The sequence below is a fragment of the Somniosus microcephalus genome, chromosome 10 (assembly GCF_052327205.1).
Source record: "Somniosus microcephalus isolate GS21.2 chromosome 10, FLI_Smic_1.0, whole genome shotgun sequence".
NCBI classification, from domain to species: domain Eukaryota; kingdom Metazoa; phylum Chordata; class Chondrichthyes; order Squaliformes; family Somniosidae; genus Somniosus; species Somniosus microcephalus.
The window spans coordinates 122,353,529-122,374,099 of NC_140996.1; the positions used below are offsets into that span (position 1 = coordinate 122,353,529).

Genomic DNA, 20,571 nt, shown 5'->3' on the forward strand with positions numbered 1-20,571 from the left:
GCCCCTCTGGATCCTCCTGATTGGTGTGAGTCTTACTTATAAGAGCTGGGTCTTACTCATAAGGGCTGGGTCGGTGATGAATGATGGTTGCCCTGTGTTAACTTGATGCCATGTTCTTACTTAATAAAAGCCTTTAGTTTTAAGCTTTAACCTCACGGATTCAGGCCGTTATTTGGCACATCAATTTTATTAGTCTAGGTATAGATAAGCTTCAAAGTCTCCATGACGCACTCTGCCACCCTGGGGTTACCAGAATGAACCACTTCATTAAGTCCCACAATCTACCCTACTCTATTGAGGAGGTCCGGACAATGACCAGAACCTGTCATGTTTGTGTTGAATGCAAACCCCGCTTCTATAAGCCGCCCGAGCCAGCTCATCTTATTAAAGCAACTTGACCATTTGAGCATTTGAGTCTCGATTTTAAAGGTCCCCTTCCATCGAGCGACCGTAATGTCTATTTTAATATTATAGACGAGTACTCTCGGTTCCCTTTTGTTATCCCCTGTCCGGATGTGACTAGTGCTGTTGTAATTAAATGCCTCTGCCAACTGTTTTCCTTGTTTGGCATGCCTAACTATATACATAGTGATAGGTGTTCTTCCTTTATGAGCGAAGAATTGCGACAGTTTTTGCTATCGAAAGGGATTGCAATGAGTAGAACTACCAGCTATAACCCTTGTGGTAATGGGCAGGTCGAGAAAGAAAATGCGACAGTGTGGAAGGCTATCGTACTGTCTCTGAAGTCGTGAGGCCTGCCGACCTCTCGCTGGCAGGATGTCCTGCCAGATGTGCTGCATTCCATAAGGTCTCTTTTGTGTACAGCGACGAATGCCACCCCTCATGAAAGGATGTTTAGTTTTCCAAGAAAAGCTACTAATGGAGTATTGTTACCCACATGGTTGACAACCATGGGCCCTGTGTTGTTGCGCAGACATGTGAGAGGCCACAAGACTGATCCACTGGTGGAGGAAGTACAACTCCTCCATGCTAATCCCCAGTATGCGTATATTTAATATCCGGATGGGCGAGAGGATACGGTCTCTATTAAAGATCTTGCACCTGCTGGAGCTCGAAAAGAGTTTGACTCTGAGAGTAGAGTTTTCAATCATGGTATTGGACCTTCAGAGACACAAACCCTCAGTGTGGAAAATACTGATGATTCTGGGAATTCGAATGAACTGGAGTTAGTACTCTGGGAGGAGCCTCAGCAAGAGTTACGTCATTCCCAGAGGATTATCAGACCTCCTGACAGATTGAATCTATAGCAGGGGGTGAATGTGATGAAATAACTCTGTGTTCTGGCATTTGTATTGTTGTTGTTGTACTTGTTAATGTCTGGAATGTTCTACCGCTGTAACCACTAATGCTCCTCCCTAGCCCCGCCCCTCTGGATCCTCCTGATTGGTGTGAGTCTTACTCATAAGGGCTGGGTCAGTGATGAATGATGGTTGCCCTGTGTTAATTTGATGCCATGTTCTTACTTAATAAAAGCCTTTAGTTTTAAGCTTTAACCTCACGGATTCAGGCCATTATTTGGCACATCAATAACGTAAAACCGGCTCCTGGCGAGGTGAGAAGAGACTGCTGATACAGAAGGGGTGATTGTAACCCTACCCGCCCGGCAGAAACCAGGTGGGCTGACAGTTAAAATCAGCCAGGTGACCTACCCGCTGGCGTCCCACTCTGGTTCTACTGTTTGGAATTTTGGACAGGCAACACAAACCCAGGAGTTAAAATCGGGCCTCACACTGCCAAGGTCAGGGGGCTTTGGCGCTCACCATCCCCACCTGATTCTCACTCTGATTTAAAATCAGGGCTAGAGAGCAGGAAGAGGCCAGAGGCTGAATTTTAGTAGCTTTCAGGCAGTTGGCGATGCACAGATGCAAATCAGGAACTGGAGGCACTCAATCAAAGGTAAGTATATGGTTACTAGAGATAGATATTGTGATTGTGACAGCAGGGATGACAGAAATTGGCATGACGGAAAGGTGTTACAAGAAGTAACTTTGACACTTACAGGAAGTATGAGCTTTATGCAGGACTTTTAATATATTACTAGTGGATCTCCTGTGGCATTGCCCATGGTGAATGGGAGGATGCGCTGTTTTATGCTATGTAATGTATAATATATTATCAGAAACTGATAATATAATGGCTCATAAGTTGCGGTCAGTGGCGACGCAAAGGTGCTCGCCGCTGGCCCCGAATTAAGCCGCCCACAGAAATCTTGCGATCTCGGTGGCGAGAAGTTTCCCTTTTCAACATGTAACTGATTGCAGTGCTCTGTCATGGGGATTCCCAGGGAAAAGCTGCAGTGACGTCAACAAGCTGTCTAAGCAGCCAATTACATTAAAGAATTCTCACAGACAACAAACCAGGAATGAAAAGCAGCTTTTATCCGGTCTTTTTAAAAATGTTACAGAGAGAGAAATAAAGATTGGGACTTTCACATGGGGATAAAGTAAAAGCTGAAATATCATTAACAAACTAAAAAAAAAAATTTAAGTTTAAAAAAATTGTAATTTTTATCATAATGGAGAAATTTGACACTTCACAAATATAAAAATTAGTTTTGAATATGCTGTTAAAACCCTAGTTACACCTATTTCAACAAGGCTGACCATTTAATGGGGTATTTAACAACGATGTTAGTGTGGAAAAGCCCACGTTTTCATCAATTTCCTGAAATTGGTTGTTTAAACATTCATGAATACAGCGGCAGGAAACAGAAGTGGGGTAATTCTGTTCATGCTTTTAATTGAGCTAGATCATTTGAAGAGTCCTGGGATTATTAAAGATCAGTCTGCTTGTGTTAATATATTCAGGATCTTGCTGTAATATTAATGGGGTTCTGATAGTTGTTTGGATTTGTAGATCTATTGTTATTTTTAATTATTTAATTGAGTATTAGTACATAGATTTCTTCCCTTTGAGTCTGTAATTTGGGTGGCAGGCAAATGTATGACTCTTCTAGAAGCAAAACCTACTTAAAAAAATCCCTGTCAGGATAACATAATTCTTTCCAATTTGGCCAATTTTTGCTGACTGGTAATTGTAATAACAGTTTTTCCAGAGCTGTGCTGCTTGCGGAAGCAAGTAATTACTGCTGTGGGGGAATCATGGGGAGGGGATTTCCAGGATAAATGATTCACAAAGTTTATAGTCTAAATTAAAGCATATGGGAACATGTCGCAATAAGTCCCAATTGTGACCAATTTTAAAGCTAAGCTTATTGGGCTGTTTTATATGAATGAGTTTGTTGGAGGCATTTCAGATTTAGCTACATTTGTATGCCATAAACAAACATGGGTCCTGATGGCATCGTTGGTGGAAAAATCAGAACAATTAGTATCAGTTACTTGAGATATGCCAATTAATGGAACATTGCATTCAGCTTTATAGGGCTGATTTTATGAATGAATTTTGCCATCAGTGCCAACAGCACATGTCAAGGTCCTGCAGGCATGTTGCACACAATTTCCTATCCATTCATTTTAATGCACAGAAATTCATGGACACAGCATTTATGATTTCCTGGCGTGCACGGCCGGTGGCCATCACTCCCCACCAATATTACACATTTATAAAATCAGTTCTCATACGTGGCGCTGAAGTACCATGGTAGGCATCTTCGTGACCACCAAAGACAGAGTTTGGCCATCTCAGGGCCAAATAAACTTCAGATACACAACAGCCGGACAGATGGCAGATTGCACTCGCCACCCGACTGTTGCTGCCAGCGTGAGGCCCAAGCCATTCTGAGGCCCGGGTCTTCTTTACAAGCTACCGCTGAGCTGCACGTGCTAAGTGGGTGCCTCCCTAACTAGAGAGTATGCAAGCACAGTAGAAGAATGTATAGACACCAGAGGACTCTGACAATTTCTGCCTGATAACACGGATGCATGGAATGCTGCTCTATCTGTGCATTTTGTTTCTTTCTAAATTGGCTCTCAAGAACACAATCTACCAAACGTAAGCAATGATGAAGCAAAAAACAAAATTGTGACACAGGAAGTAGGTTAAAAAGTAGAGGATTTGTGCTACTTTTAATCTATTCTAGAAAGATACACATGGTATTGTAATACACATATTTATGGTAAGAATTATGTCAAAAAAGATATATTTATAATTTTATGCAACATTATTTACAGAAGGCATTTTATAAAGTACCACATATTAGGCCTGTTAGCAAAATTCAAGCCCATGGGATAAAAGGGGCAGTAGCAGCATGGATAGAAAATTGATTAAGGAATGGAAAACAGAGTTGTGGTGAATGTTTTTCGGACTGGAGGGAGGTATACAGTGGTATTCCTCTGGTTTCAGTACTAGGACCACTGCTGCTGTTGCTATACATTAATGACTTGGACTTGGGAATACAGGGCACAATTTTGAAAGTTGCAGATGACACAAAACTTTGGAAGTGTAATAAACAGTGAGGAAGATAGTAATAGACTTCAAAAAGACATAGACAGGCTGGTGGAATTGGCAGACACATGGCAGATAAAATTCAATGCAGAAAAGTGTGAGATGTTACATTTTGGTAGGTAGAATGAGGAGAGACAATGGGGGGAAAATTCAGTATCGCCCCGTTTGGGGTGCCATTATCGGCCGTGCGCAAAGTTTAGTGCCTGCCGCTAATTATAGCCTCCGACAGCAAACTTGGCTTTTATCGCCCCTGGAGGTGATTGGAGCGCTAAATCAGGTGCTTCACACCTGTCTTAAGGCGCAAAGGCCGAGGAGCGAGGCGCTACCTCAGAGCGCTGGCGAAGCAAGGAAGGGCAAATCAAAATGAACCTGCAAAGTGCTGCTCAGTACCCAAAACTCCTTCACACAGCGTTGAATCTCTCCAGAAGTTTCTCTCTCTCTCAAGAATGCGTGGTGCAAAAATGGCACCAACAAAAAAAGGCAGGAAGCGGTCGCCTTTAAATAGCGCTCCCCCAGTCCCTTTCTGACTGCGCTCCCCTTAACCTGTCGTTGCTAGCGGCAGGCGGTAAGGCAGGGGGCGCCACTCAATATCCGGTCCGGGGCGCTGGGCACTCGACTGGTGGTAGTGTTCAGCGCTGCCGCAAAATGTCTCGTTAATTTCGCGAGCGGCGCAAACATCACCGCGCCCGAGCGCTAGTTGCTTTGCACCCCATTAGCGCCCTCTTAAGGCGCTAACAGGAGGCGCAAACAACTGAATTTTTACCCCAATACAATGTTAAAGAGGGTACAAGAAGGGAGAGACCTGGGAGTGTTTGTGCATAAATCTTTGAAGGTGGCAGAACAGGTTAACAAAGCAGTTAATACAGCATATGGGATCCTGGGCTTTATAAATACAGACATAGAGTACAAAAGCCAGGAAGTTATGCTAAACCTATATAAAACACTAGTTCAGCCCCAGCTGGAGTACTGTACCCAATTCTCGGCACCACACTTTAGGTAGGACATGAAAGCTTTGGAGAGGGTACAGAAGAGATTTACTAGAATGGTTCCAGGCATGAGGGATTAAAGTTACGTGGATAAACTGGAGAAGCTGGGGTTGTTCTCCTTTGAGTATTTGATAGAGGTGTTTAAAATCATGAAGGGTTTAAATAGAGTAAAGAGAAACTGTTTCCAATGGCTGAAGGGTCGATAACAAGAGGGCACAGATTTAAGTTGATTGGCAAAAGAACCAGAGGCGACATGAGGGAAAACTTTGTTACGCAATGCGTGGTTAGGATTTGGAAGGCACTGCCTGATAGGGTGGTGGAAACAGATTCAATAGTAGCCTTCAAAAGGGAATTGGATAAATACTTGAAGGACAAAAACTTGCAGGGATATGGGGAAGGAGTGGGGGAGTGGGACTAACTGGATTGCTCTTCGAAAGAGCCGGCGCAGACTCGATGGGCTGAATGGCCTCCTTCTGTGCTGTACTATTTTATGGTTCTTTGATTTTGAAATATGGAGCATTTTCAGATTTTTTTAAGTAACAGATTTGTTTATTCTAATTTTGAAAGATAATTTGGCAATTATGTAAAATTTGGTATCACATTAATCTATTCTACAATTACTAATAAGTGAGTCCTTCAAGCCCAAATTTGTTGTACCGTACACATATTTCACCCTCCATCCTGAAGGCAGCTCAACAACACATTCATTCTTGTGTTGCCAAGGACAGAATTCATTTCCATTGGTTTGGGAATCCTCCTTCACTTTTGTTGAATGACATGAAAACTTGTCCAACTCTTAAAAAACAAAGTTCACCAGCTCTAATACAGGTGCAGTTCCTTCAGGTACAGCTTACAATCAGACTCTAATCTGGTAACTTGTATGCACCTATTTATAATTGTATTAATTATGGATTACAAATAGTTAGAAATTCTGAGATTGGCTGCAGCTTTGCACCATTTCCCTCCCACTAGCACCTTGTCTTTGTCATCTCAGCCTCAAGTTCCTTAGCCTAGAGAAATTAATTTGTTCAGTACAGGGGGGTCAAGGGTTATGGGGAGAGGGCGGGAAAGTAGCATTGAGTCCAAGATCAGATCAGCCATGATCTTATTGAATGGCGGGGCAGGCTCAAGGGGTCGAGTGGCCTACTCCTGCTCCTATTTCTTATGTTCTTATAACATTAAATTCACCCAATCCCAATAGTTTACTCTTACTCATACTGTTTATACATTTTAAAGGTTCAGTACAGGACCACAACAGCAAAGGTGAGTAGCAGATCTTCCAGTATCCATTTAGATGATTTACATCACCATTTGTTGCCACCCCACCTCCCATGCATGCTTCACTCTTCTCCCCCTACACTCTGGAGGCTTCTTCTCCACTCACAGCAGCTCTCCTTTTCCTTACAAGCAAACACTTACCTGCAGTTCACAACAGTCACAAACAGCACCCTGGGTTCACCTGCTCACAACTGCAAGGCTAATTGCAGAATACAGAGATGTTAGTGATTTTTAAAGAACACAGGGCCTCCTCTGTTCTGGGCTTCTCCACCACCCGCCCCCCCCCCCCCCCATCATGAACTTTCTCAATCCCTCCCCCATTCCTGACCTACCTTACCAGGGACCATTTCCGTAGGTCCCCAGCAATGGCCTAACCCCCTTCCAACAAATTTCGACTCCCGCTCGCCAGCAGTGACGTTAATCCCATCAGCGAGGGGGTGGGAGTCAGTATTGGAGCATGCGAACGAGGCCCGGGGTTCACACTCCAAGGAGCTGGATGTATCACTGCCTACTTCGGATCCCACATCCCTGATTCCTGCCCCAGATAAAATTGGGGCTCAAAGAAAGACACGAGTTCAGGATTAGGGCTGCGGAGAGCTGGAAGCAAGTTTACCTTGGTGGGCAAGTGGAAGGGGGGCGGCAGCAGAAGCAGCTGAATGGATGGCCTCAATCTTAATGACAAAGAGGGGCAGAGGAGACGGGTTTAAGGAGATGGTCGGTAGTGGAGAAAGGAGCAGAGGGTTATCTTTGCTTTCCAGGATGATAAAGGAGTAGTGGAGGGTGTTGCCAGAGGAGTGTGAACCCAATAGTGCTTGATATGGTCCAGCCAGAATTGGTGATGGATAATTAAACCAGCTGTGTGCCAGATACACTGAAGTCTACATCCCTTTTACTTAAAAGAGCGAAGATAAGCCATATGGTGCCTTCATATGGCGACAAACTTTTCTTGTCCAAAGCACGTTAAAAAAATATGAAAATGCTGTAAAGTGGTGTAATTTTATTTGTTATAAAAGCCCTTTTTAACAATACACAAACAAGAAATCCGATCTGATTAGATCACTAATTAATAGGTACCCATTTTCAAAAGTGTTACCTTTTCACACAACCGATATATATATTTAAAAGCAGCAATTTATTCAAAAATCTTGTGCAAAACTACAAGAAAATCTTATATTAGGCTCTTCTGATTTTCAGATTTAATATTCTTTTGAATTCAGTTTTTTTTAAACTAGTGAAATTAGCAGCTGTGCTTTTTCAGGTAAAAGACAGACCTGAGGAGGGGCTTCTCCCCTGACACCTCCAGCTATGATCAGCATGCACCACCCCACCCCTGCCTGATTTACCTTGTCGGGGTCCATTCCCTTGGTTTCCGACATTATTCCTGCTCCTGCTCCGGCCCTTGCCAGTTTTGGGCGGCAGACAGATGTGAACTATTCAGTTGAGGCCCAGGAGTTAAAATGGTCCAGGCCTCACGTTGAGGTGTCCATAGAGGGCTCCCACTCGCCCCACACCCCATCCTCCCTGAATGCATCCCAAGTTAAAATTGAGATCAAAATATTCATAATAAGAGAAATCTGAAATTATTTGGGAAATCATAGGAGCACAAGGAAAAGCACTGCATTCAGTACAACAAAGATCATTGAACTCAATCAACAGGGTCGATTTTTTCTTGGGGTGGTATTGGTGAATAGGGGGCCCAAACCCAGACGGGAATGGCATGTGGCCCGGACAATTTTAACCTCTGGGCCTCATTTTTTAATATTGCACATCTGTCTCTCACCCTAAGCAGCCAGGAATGTGTCAAGGCCAGCGGGTGAGAGCGTAAACTGGGACAGCGGCCCAAAGGAAGAGGTATAGAGCTGGGGTGGGTTGCAGACCAGATGCCGGTCAGGGGAGGGAGAGGAAAGATCACAGCAGGGGAGACCCAAGGATTCTTTCAGGGGCACGGAGGAGTACCTCAACGACTCATCCAATTTTAACTAGTCGGGGCACCATTCCTGTCTGGCGGGGCAGGGTGGGGGAGGTGGGGTGGGTGGAGGTTAAAATCGACTCTGCTAACGGGAGACTATTTTGACAAGAGGAGAGGGTGAACGGGAGTCTATTTTGACAAGAGGAGAAGTCTGTCAAATGATGTTCATTTATAGATTTTTATCCTAGAATTTCATTTAGCTTGAAGATGATGTTTGTATTTTAGGATTTTATCCCAATTTTGGTTGCAATTATTGGATTTAGTCAGATTAAACCCTAAAACCTAAAATCAGAAGGCTTAGTCAAGTTCCAAAAATGTGCATTAATTTGTGTGAACAGAATTTAAAAATAATTTCTTCAATATAATCAATAAACAGCAGCAAACACTGCAACAAATTAAATGCTATTCATGGGGATTGAGGTTGCTTGACTATAGGACTTCCTTCCACGTAGGTAAATAATAACACCAAGAAATACCAAAACCATCAGCAATAAAAATACCCCTATAATGAGGAGCAATGCCAGCATTAGTTTGATTTCTTTTTTATCAAGCTTGTTCCCAAAGAAGTCGATCTTTAATTCAGCGTCACCTGTGAAAATAAAGAGAAATTGTTACTGTTTGCGTTTGTCTTATAACATTTTAACCACAGAAACAGTGCAAGTACAGATCATTCAATTTGTTGAGATATTTCCAATTTAAATGTTCCACCCATTCATTGACAAATGGCAGAAAATCTAGCTAATCAAGTCTTCTTTGCAAAATTGTTCCCAAATGCTCATAATATTAAACTAATCTACAACATTTATACAATACTCCATCATCTTCTTGATTTTACTCAATGTTTTGTAGATTACATTAAATGTACACATTTATATAGATTTCTCACAATTCCATTACATACACACACCATTTGTTGTAGCAACTGTAAATTGATTTTCCACAGTAGTTCTTGCATGGTCTGTAAGGAATTAATAAATACATTGTTATACCACTGTCAAAAGCAGATGTAAAAGTGCATAAGAAAAACATTACATTCATTGGCACAATAAAACCTTACATAAAAACATTACAATTGATACCACAAATGAGTAAAAGTCATAGAATAATAATCAAGGGAGATTTTTAACTACCCTCAAATAAACTGGCAAGAAGAGGTCATGAAAGGGGTACAGGGAACTCAAGCTCTCTTGGACACCTTTCTGGATAACATATACACTCACAATAAAGAAGGCGTAAACCGGGCAGTAAATAACCTAAACAATATTTTTGATAATTTGGCAACAAGTGCAAACTTGAAAGCTCGCAAGAACAAACCCAAAACAAAAAACTATGAAAAATGGTTTGACCCAGATTGCCATAACATGAGGAAAAAACTTAGAAAAATATCAAACCAAAAACACAGACATCCAGAAAACGAGGAATTACGCCTTACTTATTGTCAGACACTAACACAATACAGAAACACACTCAGAACCAAAAAAGAGCAATATATTAAGAATACACTCAGCTCCATGGAGGAATCCATTGATTCCAATTGTTTCTGGGACAACTTGAATACACTACACAAAAAACAACACGACGAATTGGCCATTCAAAATGGGGACACATGGGTAAACCACTTTGAAAAATTATACCAGAAAAACACACTAAGGCCAGAGCAACACCAAATATGCAAAAAACTGGAAAAGCTAGAAATGGCCATAAAAGATAACCAAAACCCGCTAGACTCCATAATAACAGAAAAAGAACTTTTGGAAAAACTTAAGGACCTGCGACCAGGAAAAGCTTGCGGGACAGACGGCATACTAAACGAGATGATTAAACACACAGACGACAAAATGAAACTGGCTATCCTAAAACTCTTCAACTTGGTTCTGAGTGTCGGTTACTTCCCTGATATCTGGAACAAAGGACTCATAACGCCCATATACAAAAGTGGGGACAAAGTCGACCCAAATAACTATCGAGGCATCTGTGTAAACAGTAACCTGGGGAAGGTATTCTGTAGCATCATAAACAAAAGACTTATAAACTTCCTTGAGGAGCACAATGTCTTGAGTAAAAGCCAAATTGGATTCCTGCCAAACTATAGAACATCAGATCATATCTTCACCCTACAGACCCTAATTGACAAACACGTTCACCATAACAAAAGCAAAATCTACGCATGCTTTGTAGATTTCCAGAAGGCTTTCGACTCCATCTGGCATGACGGTTTATTCCTGAAACTTATCGAAAGCGGGGTAGGGGGAAAAACATATGATGTAATTAAATCAATGTATACAAACAACAAATGTGCAGTTAAAATTGGAGACAAACAAACAAAATACTTCCCACAGGGGCGGGGGGTGACGCAGGGCTCGCCAATCTCACCGACACTCTTTAATATTTACATAAATGAATTGGCAAAACTACTTGAACAATCTACAGCACCCGGCCTCACCCTATATGAATCCAAGGTTAAATTCCTCCTCTATGCAGACGACCTGGTTCTGCTGTCACCAACTAAGGAGGGTCTACAGCAGAACCTGGACCTGCTGGAGTCATACTGCCAGACTTGGGCCCTGACAATAAATCCCCAAAAAACCAAAGTCCTTGTGTTCCAGCAAAGATCCAAACATCAGGGACCCAAAATAAATTTCACACTAGGAACAACCAAAATTGAACAAACCACTAACTACACATACTTGGGCTTAAAAATCAGTTCTACGGGAAACTTCAAACTGGCTGTGAATGAACTGAAAGAGAAAGCAAGAAGGGCTTTCTATGCCATTAAAAAATCAATCCAAATAGAAATCCCAATTAGCATTTGGCTAAAAATTTTCAAATCAGCAATTGAACCAATTGCACTCTATGGCAGTGAGGTATGGGGACCGCTAACACAACAAGAATTTGCAAAATGGGACAAACACCCAATTGAGATCCTACATGCAGAATTCTGTAAAAGTATCCTCCGGACTCAAAGGAAAACAGTAAACAATGCATGCAGGGCGGAACTAGGCCAATATCCATTAATAATCACTATCCAAAAAAGAGCCACCAAATTTTGGAATCACCTACAAATGAGCAACCCCCAATGCTATCACTACGACGCCCTGAAATGCCAAGAGCTGACCATAAAGAAGAATACCCTCAGTCAAATAGTCCTGGGACTCAGTGAAGTAACTACTAACACTACTAACAATAACCAGCCCCAGGACAGTGACAGCGTAACACAAAGAATTCGACCCAACACAATCGTCGCTAAGCAAAAGGAAAAATATCTGACATATTGGGCAGAAACAACAAAAACCCAAAGCAAACTCAATTGCTACTTGGCCCTAAACAGACAATACAACATAGCTGATTACCTGACCATGGTAAAGGATAACAAACTGAGAAAAACCTTGACAAGGTACAGACTTAGCGAACATAGCCTAGCGATCGAAAAAGGCAGACACAGGCAGACCAGGCTGCCAAGAGAGGACAGGATATGCTCTCACTGCAGTCAGGGAGTAGTGGAGACAGAGATGCACTTCCTCACAGCCTGTGGAAAATATCAGGGCATCAGGGAGAATTTCTACCAAAAATTCTCACAAATATGCCCTGAATTCAGAAATCTGAATGACAACCAAAAACTCCCATACCTACTGGGGGAGGAGAGAAGCTGTGTAGCACTGGCGGCACACTATGTTACAGCTTGCCATGAACAGAGGGACAACCAGTAAACTAAGAAAAAAGTATATATAAATAATGCGAATGTATATTTATACACTCAGGGATATACCTGTTTATACACTGTATGAGTAGAACTGCGTTTATGTGTTCAACCATAAATGTATTTTGATGCTTTGGCAACATAAGATGTACCTTATCATGCCAATAAAGCGATTTGAATTGAATTGAATTGAATTGAGTTTTTACAATGTGTGCAGGACTCCTCTCTTACCCAGTATGTAACAAGCCCAACAAGAGAGGGAGCACTGCTGGATCTAGTGGTGGGAAATGGACCAGAACAGATAAGAGAAGTAAGTGTTGGGGAACACCTAGGCAATAGGGATCACAACATAATAAGGTTTAAGATAAAGATTGAGAAGGACATAAATAAGACAAAGATCAAAGTAATAAATTGGAAAAAGCTGGGATGAGAATGGATAGGGGGAAAATAAACTGGAAAAAAATTACTGACAAAGAAATAGAACAGCAGTGGGAAACATTTAAAACTGTGATCAATAGAGTCCAGGGGAAATATATCCCACTAAAAAGCAAGAGCAAATTAGCCAGTAATGACACACCATAGATGAATAAAGAAATAAGGGCAAAATTGAAACCAAAGAAAAAGGAATACACTAAGTACATAGACATAAAAGGAGAGGATGACAAAAGGGAATAAGGAAAGATCAGGAAAGAAGTCAAAAAACAATTAAGAAGGCAAAGAGAAACTACACATCAATAACAAAAGAAAAATCAGGATAGGGATTCCTATATTTAAAAAGGGAGACAGAACAATCCTGGGAAATATAGACCAATTAGCTTAACATCGGTGATAGGAACGATAATGGAATCCTTACTCAAGGATGTAATAGCAAAATATCTAGAAATTTAAAATATAATAAAGAGTAGTCAGCACATATTTTAAAAGCAAAGGTCATGCTTAACTAACCTAATTGAATTCTTTGAAGAAGTAACAGAAAGGGTAGATAACGGTAATGCAGCAGAAGTAATATATTTGGATTTTCAAAAGGCCTTTGATAAGGTGAAGCATAGTAGGCTCATGACTAAGGTTAGAACAGGGAGAGTCAGGGAACAAGTAGCAGAATGGATAGTAAGCTGGCTACAAAACAAAAAACATAGAGTAGGGGTTAAAGGTAGTTACTCAGACTGGTAAAAGGTGGGAAGTGGTGTTCCACAAGGATCAGTGCTGGGACCACTGTTGTTCATCATTTACATAAACAATTTGGACTCGAGAATCGGAAGTACAATTAAAAAATTTGCAGAGGTGTAGGTAATACAGAAGAGGACTGCAAAAAAATACAGGAAGACATTAATAAACTTGCAGAATGGGTGTGTAATTAGCAAATGAACTTCAATATAGATAAATGTAAGGTGGTACATTTTGGTGGGAAGAATAAGGAGGCCATGTACTCCTGGGAAAATAAGGACTGGATTTTGCCAGCCCTGGGGAGGCGGGTTTGGAGGCGGGACTGCTGGGAAAATGGCAGAATCTGGGGGCGGGTGCCCATCCCACCCTCAACCCGCCTCCGTGCCTTCTTCCCAGGAGGCGGGTAGCCGACCCGCGTCGGGTCCCGTCTCCTGGAGGCGGGAAGGGGATTACAGCCACTGAACAGGTAGTTAACAGGCAGTTAAGAGGATTATCCCCATTTTTCCACCAGAGGCGCGGGCTTCCCGACATCGGGAAACCCCGCCAGGGTCACTGAGGCGAGCAGTGAGTCTGCGGGGGTCGGAGGGGTGCAAAAGTGCGCTGTGAAGGTAAGTGATGGGTGCAAGTGTGGAGAGGTAAGTATGTGAGGTGAGTGAAAAATGATAGAAAATGTTTACTTACCTTTGTTTCTTCCTGCAGGCTTCAACAGTTGGGGATGCGGAGACTCTCGCATCTCACCGGCAGAGATGACAGATGGCCGCTACATTCTCCGATGCAACAGGCATCTGATTTCTGCTCACAAAAGAGGTTTGATGAGTCTTGAATACAAGGACTCATCAAACAACAGAGAATGTCAGTGTTTGGCAGCTTCACAGAGCTGTCAAACGATGACAATTCATCTGTCAAAAATTTCTGTGTAACCGGCTTCCCCTTAATTGGCCTGCTAAGCCCGCTGAGCAGCGGACTTAGTCACAACAAAGTCAATGGAGGCAGGACTGAAACCCGACAAGCAGCAGTCCCGCCTCCAATGTGCCCCCATTGGCAAAATCACCCCCATAGTGTCTAAATGAGGTAGAAGATCAGAGGGATCTGGGGTACAGATGCACAAATCACTAAAAGTAGTGATACAGGTTAATAAGGCCAGAAAAAAAGCAAACCAAGCATTGAGGTTCATTTCTAGAGGAACAGAATTGAAAAGCAGAGAGGTTATGTTAAACATGTATAGAACTTTGGTTAGATCACACTTGGAGTACTGTGAACAGTTTGCTCTCCATATTACAAAAGAGGATATAGATGCACTGGAGAAGGTGCAAAAAAGATTTACTTGAATAATACCAGAACTGAGAGGTTATACCTATCTGGAAGGATTGAACAGGCTGCGGCTCTTTTCTCTGGAAAAGAGAAGACTGAGGCGAGATCTGATAGAGGTCTTTAAGATTATGAAAGGTTTTGATAGAGTAGATGTAGAGAAGATGTTTCCACTTGCAAGGGAGGCCAGAACTAGGGGCCATCAATATACGATAGTCACTAATGAATCCAATAGGGAATTCAGGAGAAACTTCTTTACCCAGAGAGTGGTTAGAATGTGGAACTCACAACGACAAGAAGTAGTTGCGGCGACTAGCATAGATGCATTTCAGGGGAAGCTAGATAAGTACATGAGTGGGAAAGGAATAGAAGGATATGTTGATGGGGTTAGATGAAGAAGGGTGGAAGGAGGCTTGTATGGAGCATAAACACTGGCATGGACCTGTTAGGCCAAATAGCCTCTTTCTGTGCTATAAATACTATGTAATACAATCACAAGATCAAATACAAACTAATTGCAATAGATAGTGGCAGATTTTGTAAAGTACTTAGGGAAGGTTTCTAAAACTGGTTTGTAATGAAATTTCAAGTAAGAAGACAGATTCATTGTAGCTACTTCATCTGATAGCAGATAGCGAGGATACAAAGGAGAGAAGGTGGTAATGGAGGATAATTGGTGATGAAGAAGGGAGTCAGTCAACCTGACACAATCTTAGGAGCTTAGAAATGGGCCCCATTAGGGTATGAATTGAAATGATGGCACTTTTGACAAGTTGATAGTTGGAGGATGAAACTCATTAGAATGGATGCTGTGGCAAGTTTTATTAACACATAAAGGTAGAATTTAACTCTCAGGAGACATGCCAGTGGAGTGTGTGGGCCAGTCACCTGATCCTGGTGATGAGGTCCATTCCATTTCGAAGGCTGGGACTCATTACCATGCCACTCTGAATGGGTATATCGCTGGAACTTGCCAGCTCCAGGTCGGAGCAATATCAGGCAGGCAGAGGGCAGGAATATAGGACTGGGAGAGGAACCAAGCGCAGAAGCAGTGGCCTACATTATTCTTGTGGAACTCAGCAGAGCACTCCTGCTCCTCCTGGCCCCACAAAAATAATTTTTCACTTACCTTTTTAGGGCCTCTTCCTCTTCACCACCCGATACAACTGGGCTGAGCAAGCACAATGCACGCTTTGCTCAGTTGTCCATTGAAATTGCATCAAATAGATTTGCATGGAGTAGTGAGGTTCCCGCCTGGTTCAGGCGAGCATCTGGGCTACCCAGTGGAAAGCCCTAGTAAATATGGCAGCAGAGCAGGAATGGGATGGTAAAGTCACCACTCCCATTACCTCGTACGATAGCAAAATACTGCAGATGTTGGAAATCCGAAATAACAACAGAAAATGCTGGAAAAACTCAGCAAGTCAGGCAACATCCGTGGAGAGAAATTTGAGTTGACGTTTCGGGTTTGACCCTTCTTCAAAACTGGAGAGAAAAGGAACTGGATCGAAGGCAGGGCTGCGATCGGACAAAAGAATAAAAGAACCAAAAGAAGTAAAAGAGATTAGAAGCTAGACGAGATGGTAATAGGCTGTGATTGGGTGTAAAGTGTACTGGCAGGGTAAAAGATAGCTGCCAGGTGTGAGAGAGAAACAAAAGGAAAGGAGGGGGGGAAGGAAAGGAGTGGAAAAATATAAGTGAAAATGAAATAGGGGCCAAGGTTATGATCTGAAATTGTTGAACTCAATATTGAGACCGGAAGGCTGCAGAGTGCCTAATCGGAAGATGAGGTGCTGTTCCTCGAGGAACAGCACCTCATTTTCCGATTAGGCACTCTGCAGCCTTCCGGTCTCAATATTGAGTTCAACAATTTCAGATCATAACCTTGGCCCCTATTTCATTTTCACTTATATTTTTCCACTCCTTTCCTTCCCCCCCTCCTTTCCTTTTGTTTCTCTCTCACACCTGGCAGCTATCTTTTACCCTGCCAGTACACTTTACACCCAATCACAGCCTATTACCATCTCGTCTAGCTTCTAATCTCTTTTACTTCTTTTGGTTCTTTTATTCTTTTGTCCGATCGCAGCCCTGCCTTCGATCCAGTTCCTTTTCTCTCCAGTTTTGAAGAAGGGTCAAACCCGAAACGTCAACTCAAATTTCTCTCCACGGATGTTGCCTGACTTGCTGAGTTTTTCCAGCATTTTCTGTTGTTACTCCCATTACCTCTCTGTTTCTGCTGGGCAGGCTGAGTTAAATTTGGCACTTTGGAAGGGGATGGTGTGAAGTTAGAAAAAAAGTGGCATAAATTTTTTAAGTTGTCCATCTCTTACTCCAGCCAACTTTCCTGCACATGCTTCTATCAGCTTCCTGCGACCTGAGTATCAGGCATGAGAATAGAGGCAACTGTAATCCATCTGTACAAGTAGAATGCTTAAGATATTTGTTGCCCTGCTGTATTAAAGCAGCAAGCAAGGTGTAGTGTATGTAACTGTTCTACCTTTAAGAGAACTATTGTATGTAACCGTCCACCTTTAAGAGAACTATTTTAGGTGTGGCACTACTTTATCTTGGCTGCTGTATACTGTAATACCGACGGTGACCACACCGGTATATAAGTGCTGTGTCAGGATTTATTGGGCAGATTCGCCCTGACCTTCGAATAGTAAAGTCCTGTTAAACGTTACTCTTGTAGTCTGTGTATTAATTCGCCATAATACCTACAGACTTTACACAAGGGAAGGTATCCCTTATGACATACTATTGTAACAGATCTAATCATTTTAAATCTGTATGAAGCAGATGTTTAAGTTATATTTTGCATATTAAAGGCGATGCACTTCAAAGCAATTTTTTTGCCTTTCAATACTGTTAACACTGAAATGGGTGCTGACTTTTGCTTCCTATTCTTAAAAAGTAACCATTCCATTGCAACAAAACATTTTTGTTAAGGTGGCATAACTACAGAGTGCAGCCAGAGACAACCACAAGACCGCACATCTCACAAACGTGACCATGGTAATTGCTGATTTTAAAACATTGCACTAAGAAATCAACAAACAACTCAGATTTTGCTTAGCCTAATGCATAGTCCACCAACCTTGAATTTCTACCTGCAGTGGATAAAGTTCTAGATAATGAAATGCATAGGAGAGAATGCCACAGGCAAATGAAGTGTTGTGTGAACCTTTACCACTAGCAATTTGAGCAATTAGGACTAGCCATGCTAAGTTTTCATTTCCCTTACACATTTTAGATAAAGGCTAACTATTAAAGATCACATGATTTTATTAAATACATGGTGGCTTGGCAGCTCCACTGCTTGATACAGTTACTGACCTTCATGTTGCAGTGTGTGTGCAATGGGCTATTCATCTGCTTCTACATAGAAACATAGAAGATAGCAGCAGGAGTAGGCCATTCGGCCCTTCGAGCCTGCTCCGCCATTCAATGAGATCATGGCTAATCATCCGAATTCAGTACCCTGTCCCTGCCTTCTCCCCATATCCCTTGATCCCTTTAGCCTTAAGAAATATATCCAACTCTTTCTTGAATATATTTAATGAACTGGTCTCCACCGCCCTCTGTGGCAGAGAATTCCACAGGTTCACCACTCTCTGGGTGAAGAAATTCCTCCTCATTTCAGTCCTAAATGGCTTACCTCTTATCCTTAGACTATGACCCCTGGTTCTGGACTCCCCGGCCATCAGAAACATCCTTCCTGCATCTAGTCTGTCCAGTCCTGACAGAATTTTATAGGTTTAGATGAGATCCCCTCTCAATCTTCTAAACTCCAGTGAGTATAAGCCCAATCGACACAATCTCTCCTCATACGTCATTCCTGCCATCCCAGGTATCAGCCTGGTGAATCTTCGCTGCACTCCTTCCATGGCAAGAACGTCCTTCCTCAGGTAAGGTGACCAAAACTGCACACAATACTCAAGGTGCGGTCTCACCAAGGCCCTGTACAACTGTAGCAAGACATCCTTGTTCCTGTACTCGAACCCTCTTGCTACGAAGGCCAACATACCATTTGCCTTCTTAACCGCCTGCTGCACCTGCATGCTTACCTTCAGCGACTGGTGCACAAGAACACCCAGGTCTCTTTGCACTTCCCCTTCTCCCAATCTATTGCCATTCAAATAATAATCTGCCTTCCTGTTTTTCCCACCAAAGTGGATAACCTTACATTTATCCACATTATAGTGCATTTGCCATGTTTCTGCCCAATCACCCAACCTGTCCAAATCGTACTGGAGTTTCACGACATCCTCCTCACAGCATACCCTCCCACCCAGCTTTGTGTCGTCTGCAAATTTGGAGATATTACATCCAATTCCCTCGTCCAGATCATTAATATATATTGTGAACAGCTGGGGTCCTAGGACTGATCCTTGCAGTATCCCACTAGTCACTGCCTGCCACTCAGAAAACGACCCGTTTATTCCAACTCTTTGCTTTCTGTCCGCCAACCAGTTCTCTATCCAAGTCAATACCTTGCCCCCAATCCCATGTGCCTTAATTTTGCATGCTAATCTCTTATGTGGGACCTTATCGAAAGCCTTCTGAAAGTCCAAATACACCACATCCACTGGTTCTCCCTTATCTATTTTACCAGTTACATCCTCAAAAAATTCCAGTAGATTAGTCAAGCACGATTTACCTTTTGTAAATCCATGTTAACTTTGTCCGATCCTGTCACTGCTTTCCAAGTGCTCTGCTATTACATCTTTTATAATGGACTCTAGCATTTTCCCCACTACTGATGTCAGGCTTACCGGTCTATAATTCCCTGCTTTTTCTCTACCACCTTTTTTGAATAGTGGGGTAACTTTAGCTACCCTCCAATCCATGGGCACTGTTCCAGAGTCTATCGAGTTCTGGAAGATGACCAGCAATGCATCTACTATTTCTAGGGCCACTTCCTTAAGTACCCTGGGATGTAGATTATCAGGCCCTGGGGATTTGTCGGCCTTCAGTCCCATCAATTTTCCTAACACCATTTCCCTACAAATACTGATTTCTTTCAGTTCCACCCTTTCATCAGACCTATGTTCCCCGGCATCTCTGGGAGGTTATTTGTGTCCTCCTTTCTGAAGACAGAACCAAAATATGTATTTAGTTGGTCTGCCATTTCTTTGTTCCCCATTATAAATTCCCCTGATTCTGACTGCAAGGGACCTACGCTTGACTTCACCAATCTTTTTCTCTTCGCATACCTATAAAAGCTTTTACAGTCAGTTTTTATGTTGCCTGCAAGCTTACTCTCATATTCTATTTTCCCTTTCTTAATTAATCCCTTTGTCCTCCTTTGTTGAATCCTAAACTGCTCCCAATCCTCAGGATTATTGCTTTTCCTGGCCAATTTATATGTCCTCTCCTTGGATCTTATGCTATCCCTAATTTCCCTTGCTAGCCACGGTTGAGTCACCTTTTTTGTTTTATTTTTATGCCAAACTGGGATGAACAAATTCTGTAGCTCATCCATTTGGTCTTTGAATGTTTGCCATTGCCTATCCACCATCAACCCTTTGAGTGCCATTCCCCAATCAATCCTACCCAACTCGCTCCTCAGACCATCGTAGTTTCCTTTATTTAAATTGAGGACCCTAGTCTCTGAGTCAACTATTTCATTCTCCATCTTAATGAAGAATTCGATCATATTATGATCGCTCCGACCCAAGGGGCCTCGTACAACAAGATTGCTAATTAATCCTTTCTCGTTACATAATACCCAGTCTAAG

General features: G+C 42.3%; 1 protein-coding gene across 1 annotated transcript in view; it reads right to left on the reverse strand.

The window, feature by feature from the left end:
- Positions 1–7,674: 7,674 nt before the first annotated feature.
- Positions 7,675–20,571, reverse strand: part of LOC147111674 (ferroxidase HEPHL1-like) — a 135,221-nt gene continuing 122,324 nt past the window's right edge. The window contains exons 19-20 of the mRNA XM_085998780.1: positions 9,569–9,619; positions 7,675–9,250 (exon numbers count right to left, since the gene is read on the reverse strand). Coding sequence (XP_085854906.1) covers positions 9,057–9,250; positions 9,569–9,619 — 245 coding nt within the window. The 3' untranslated portion in view covers positions 7,675–9,056. The remainder of the gene's footprint in view (positions 9,251–9,568; positions 9,620–20,571) is intronic.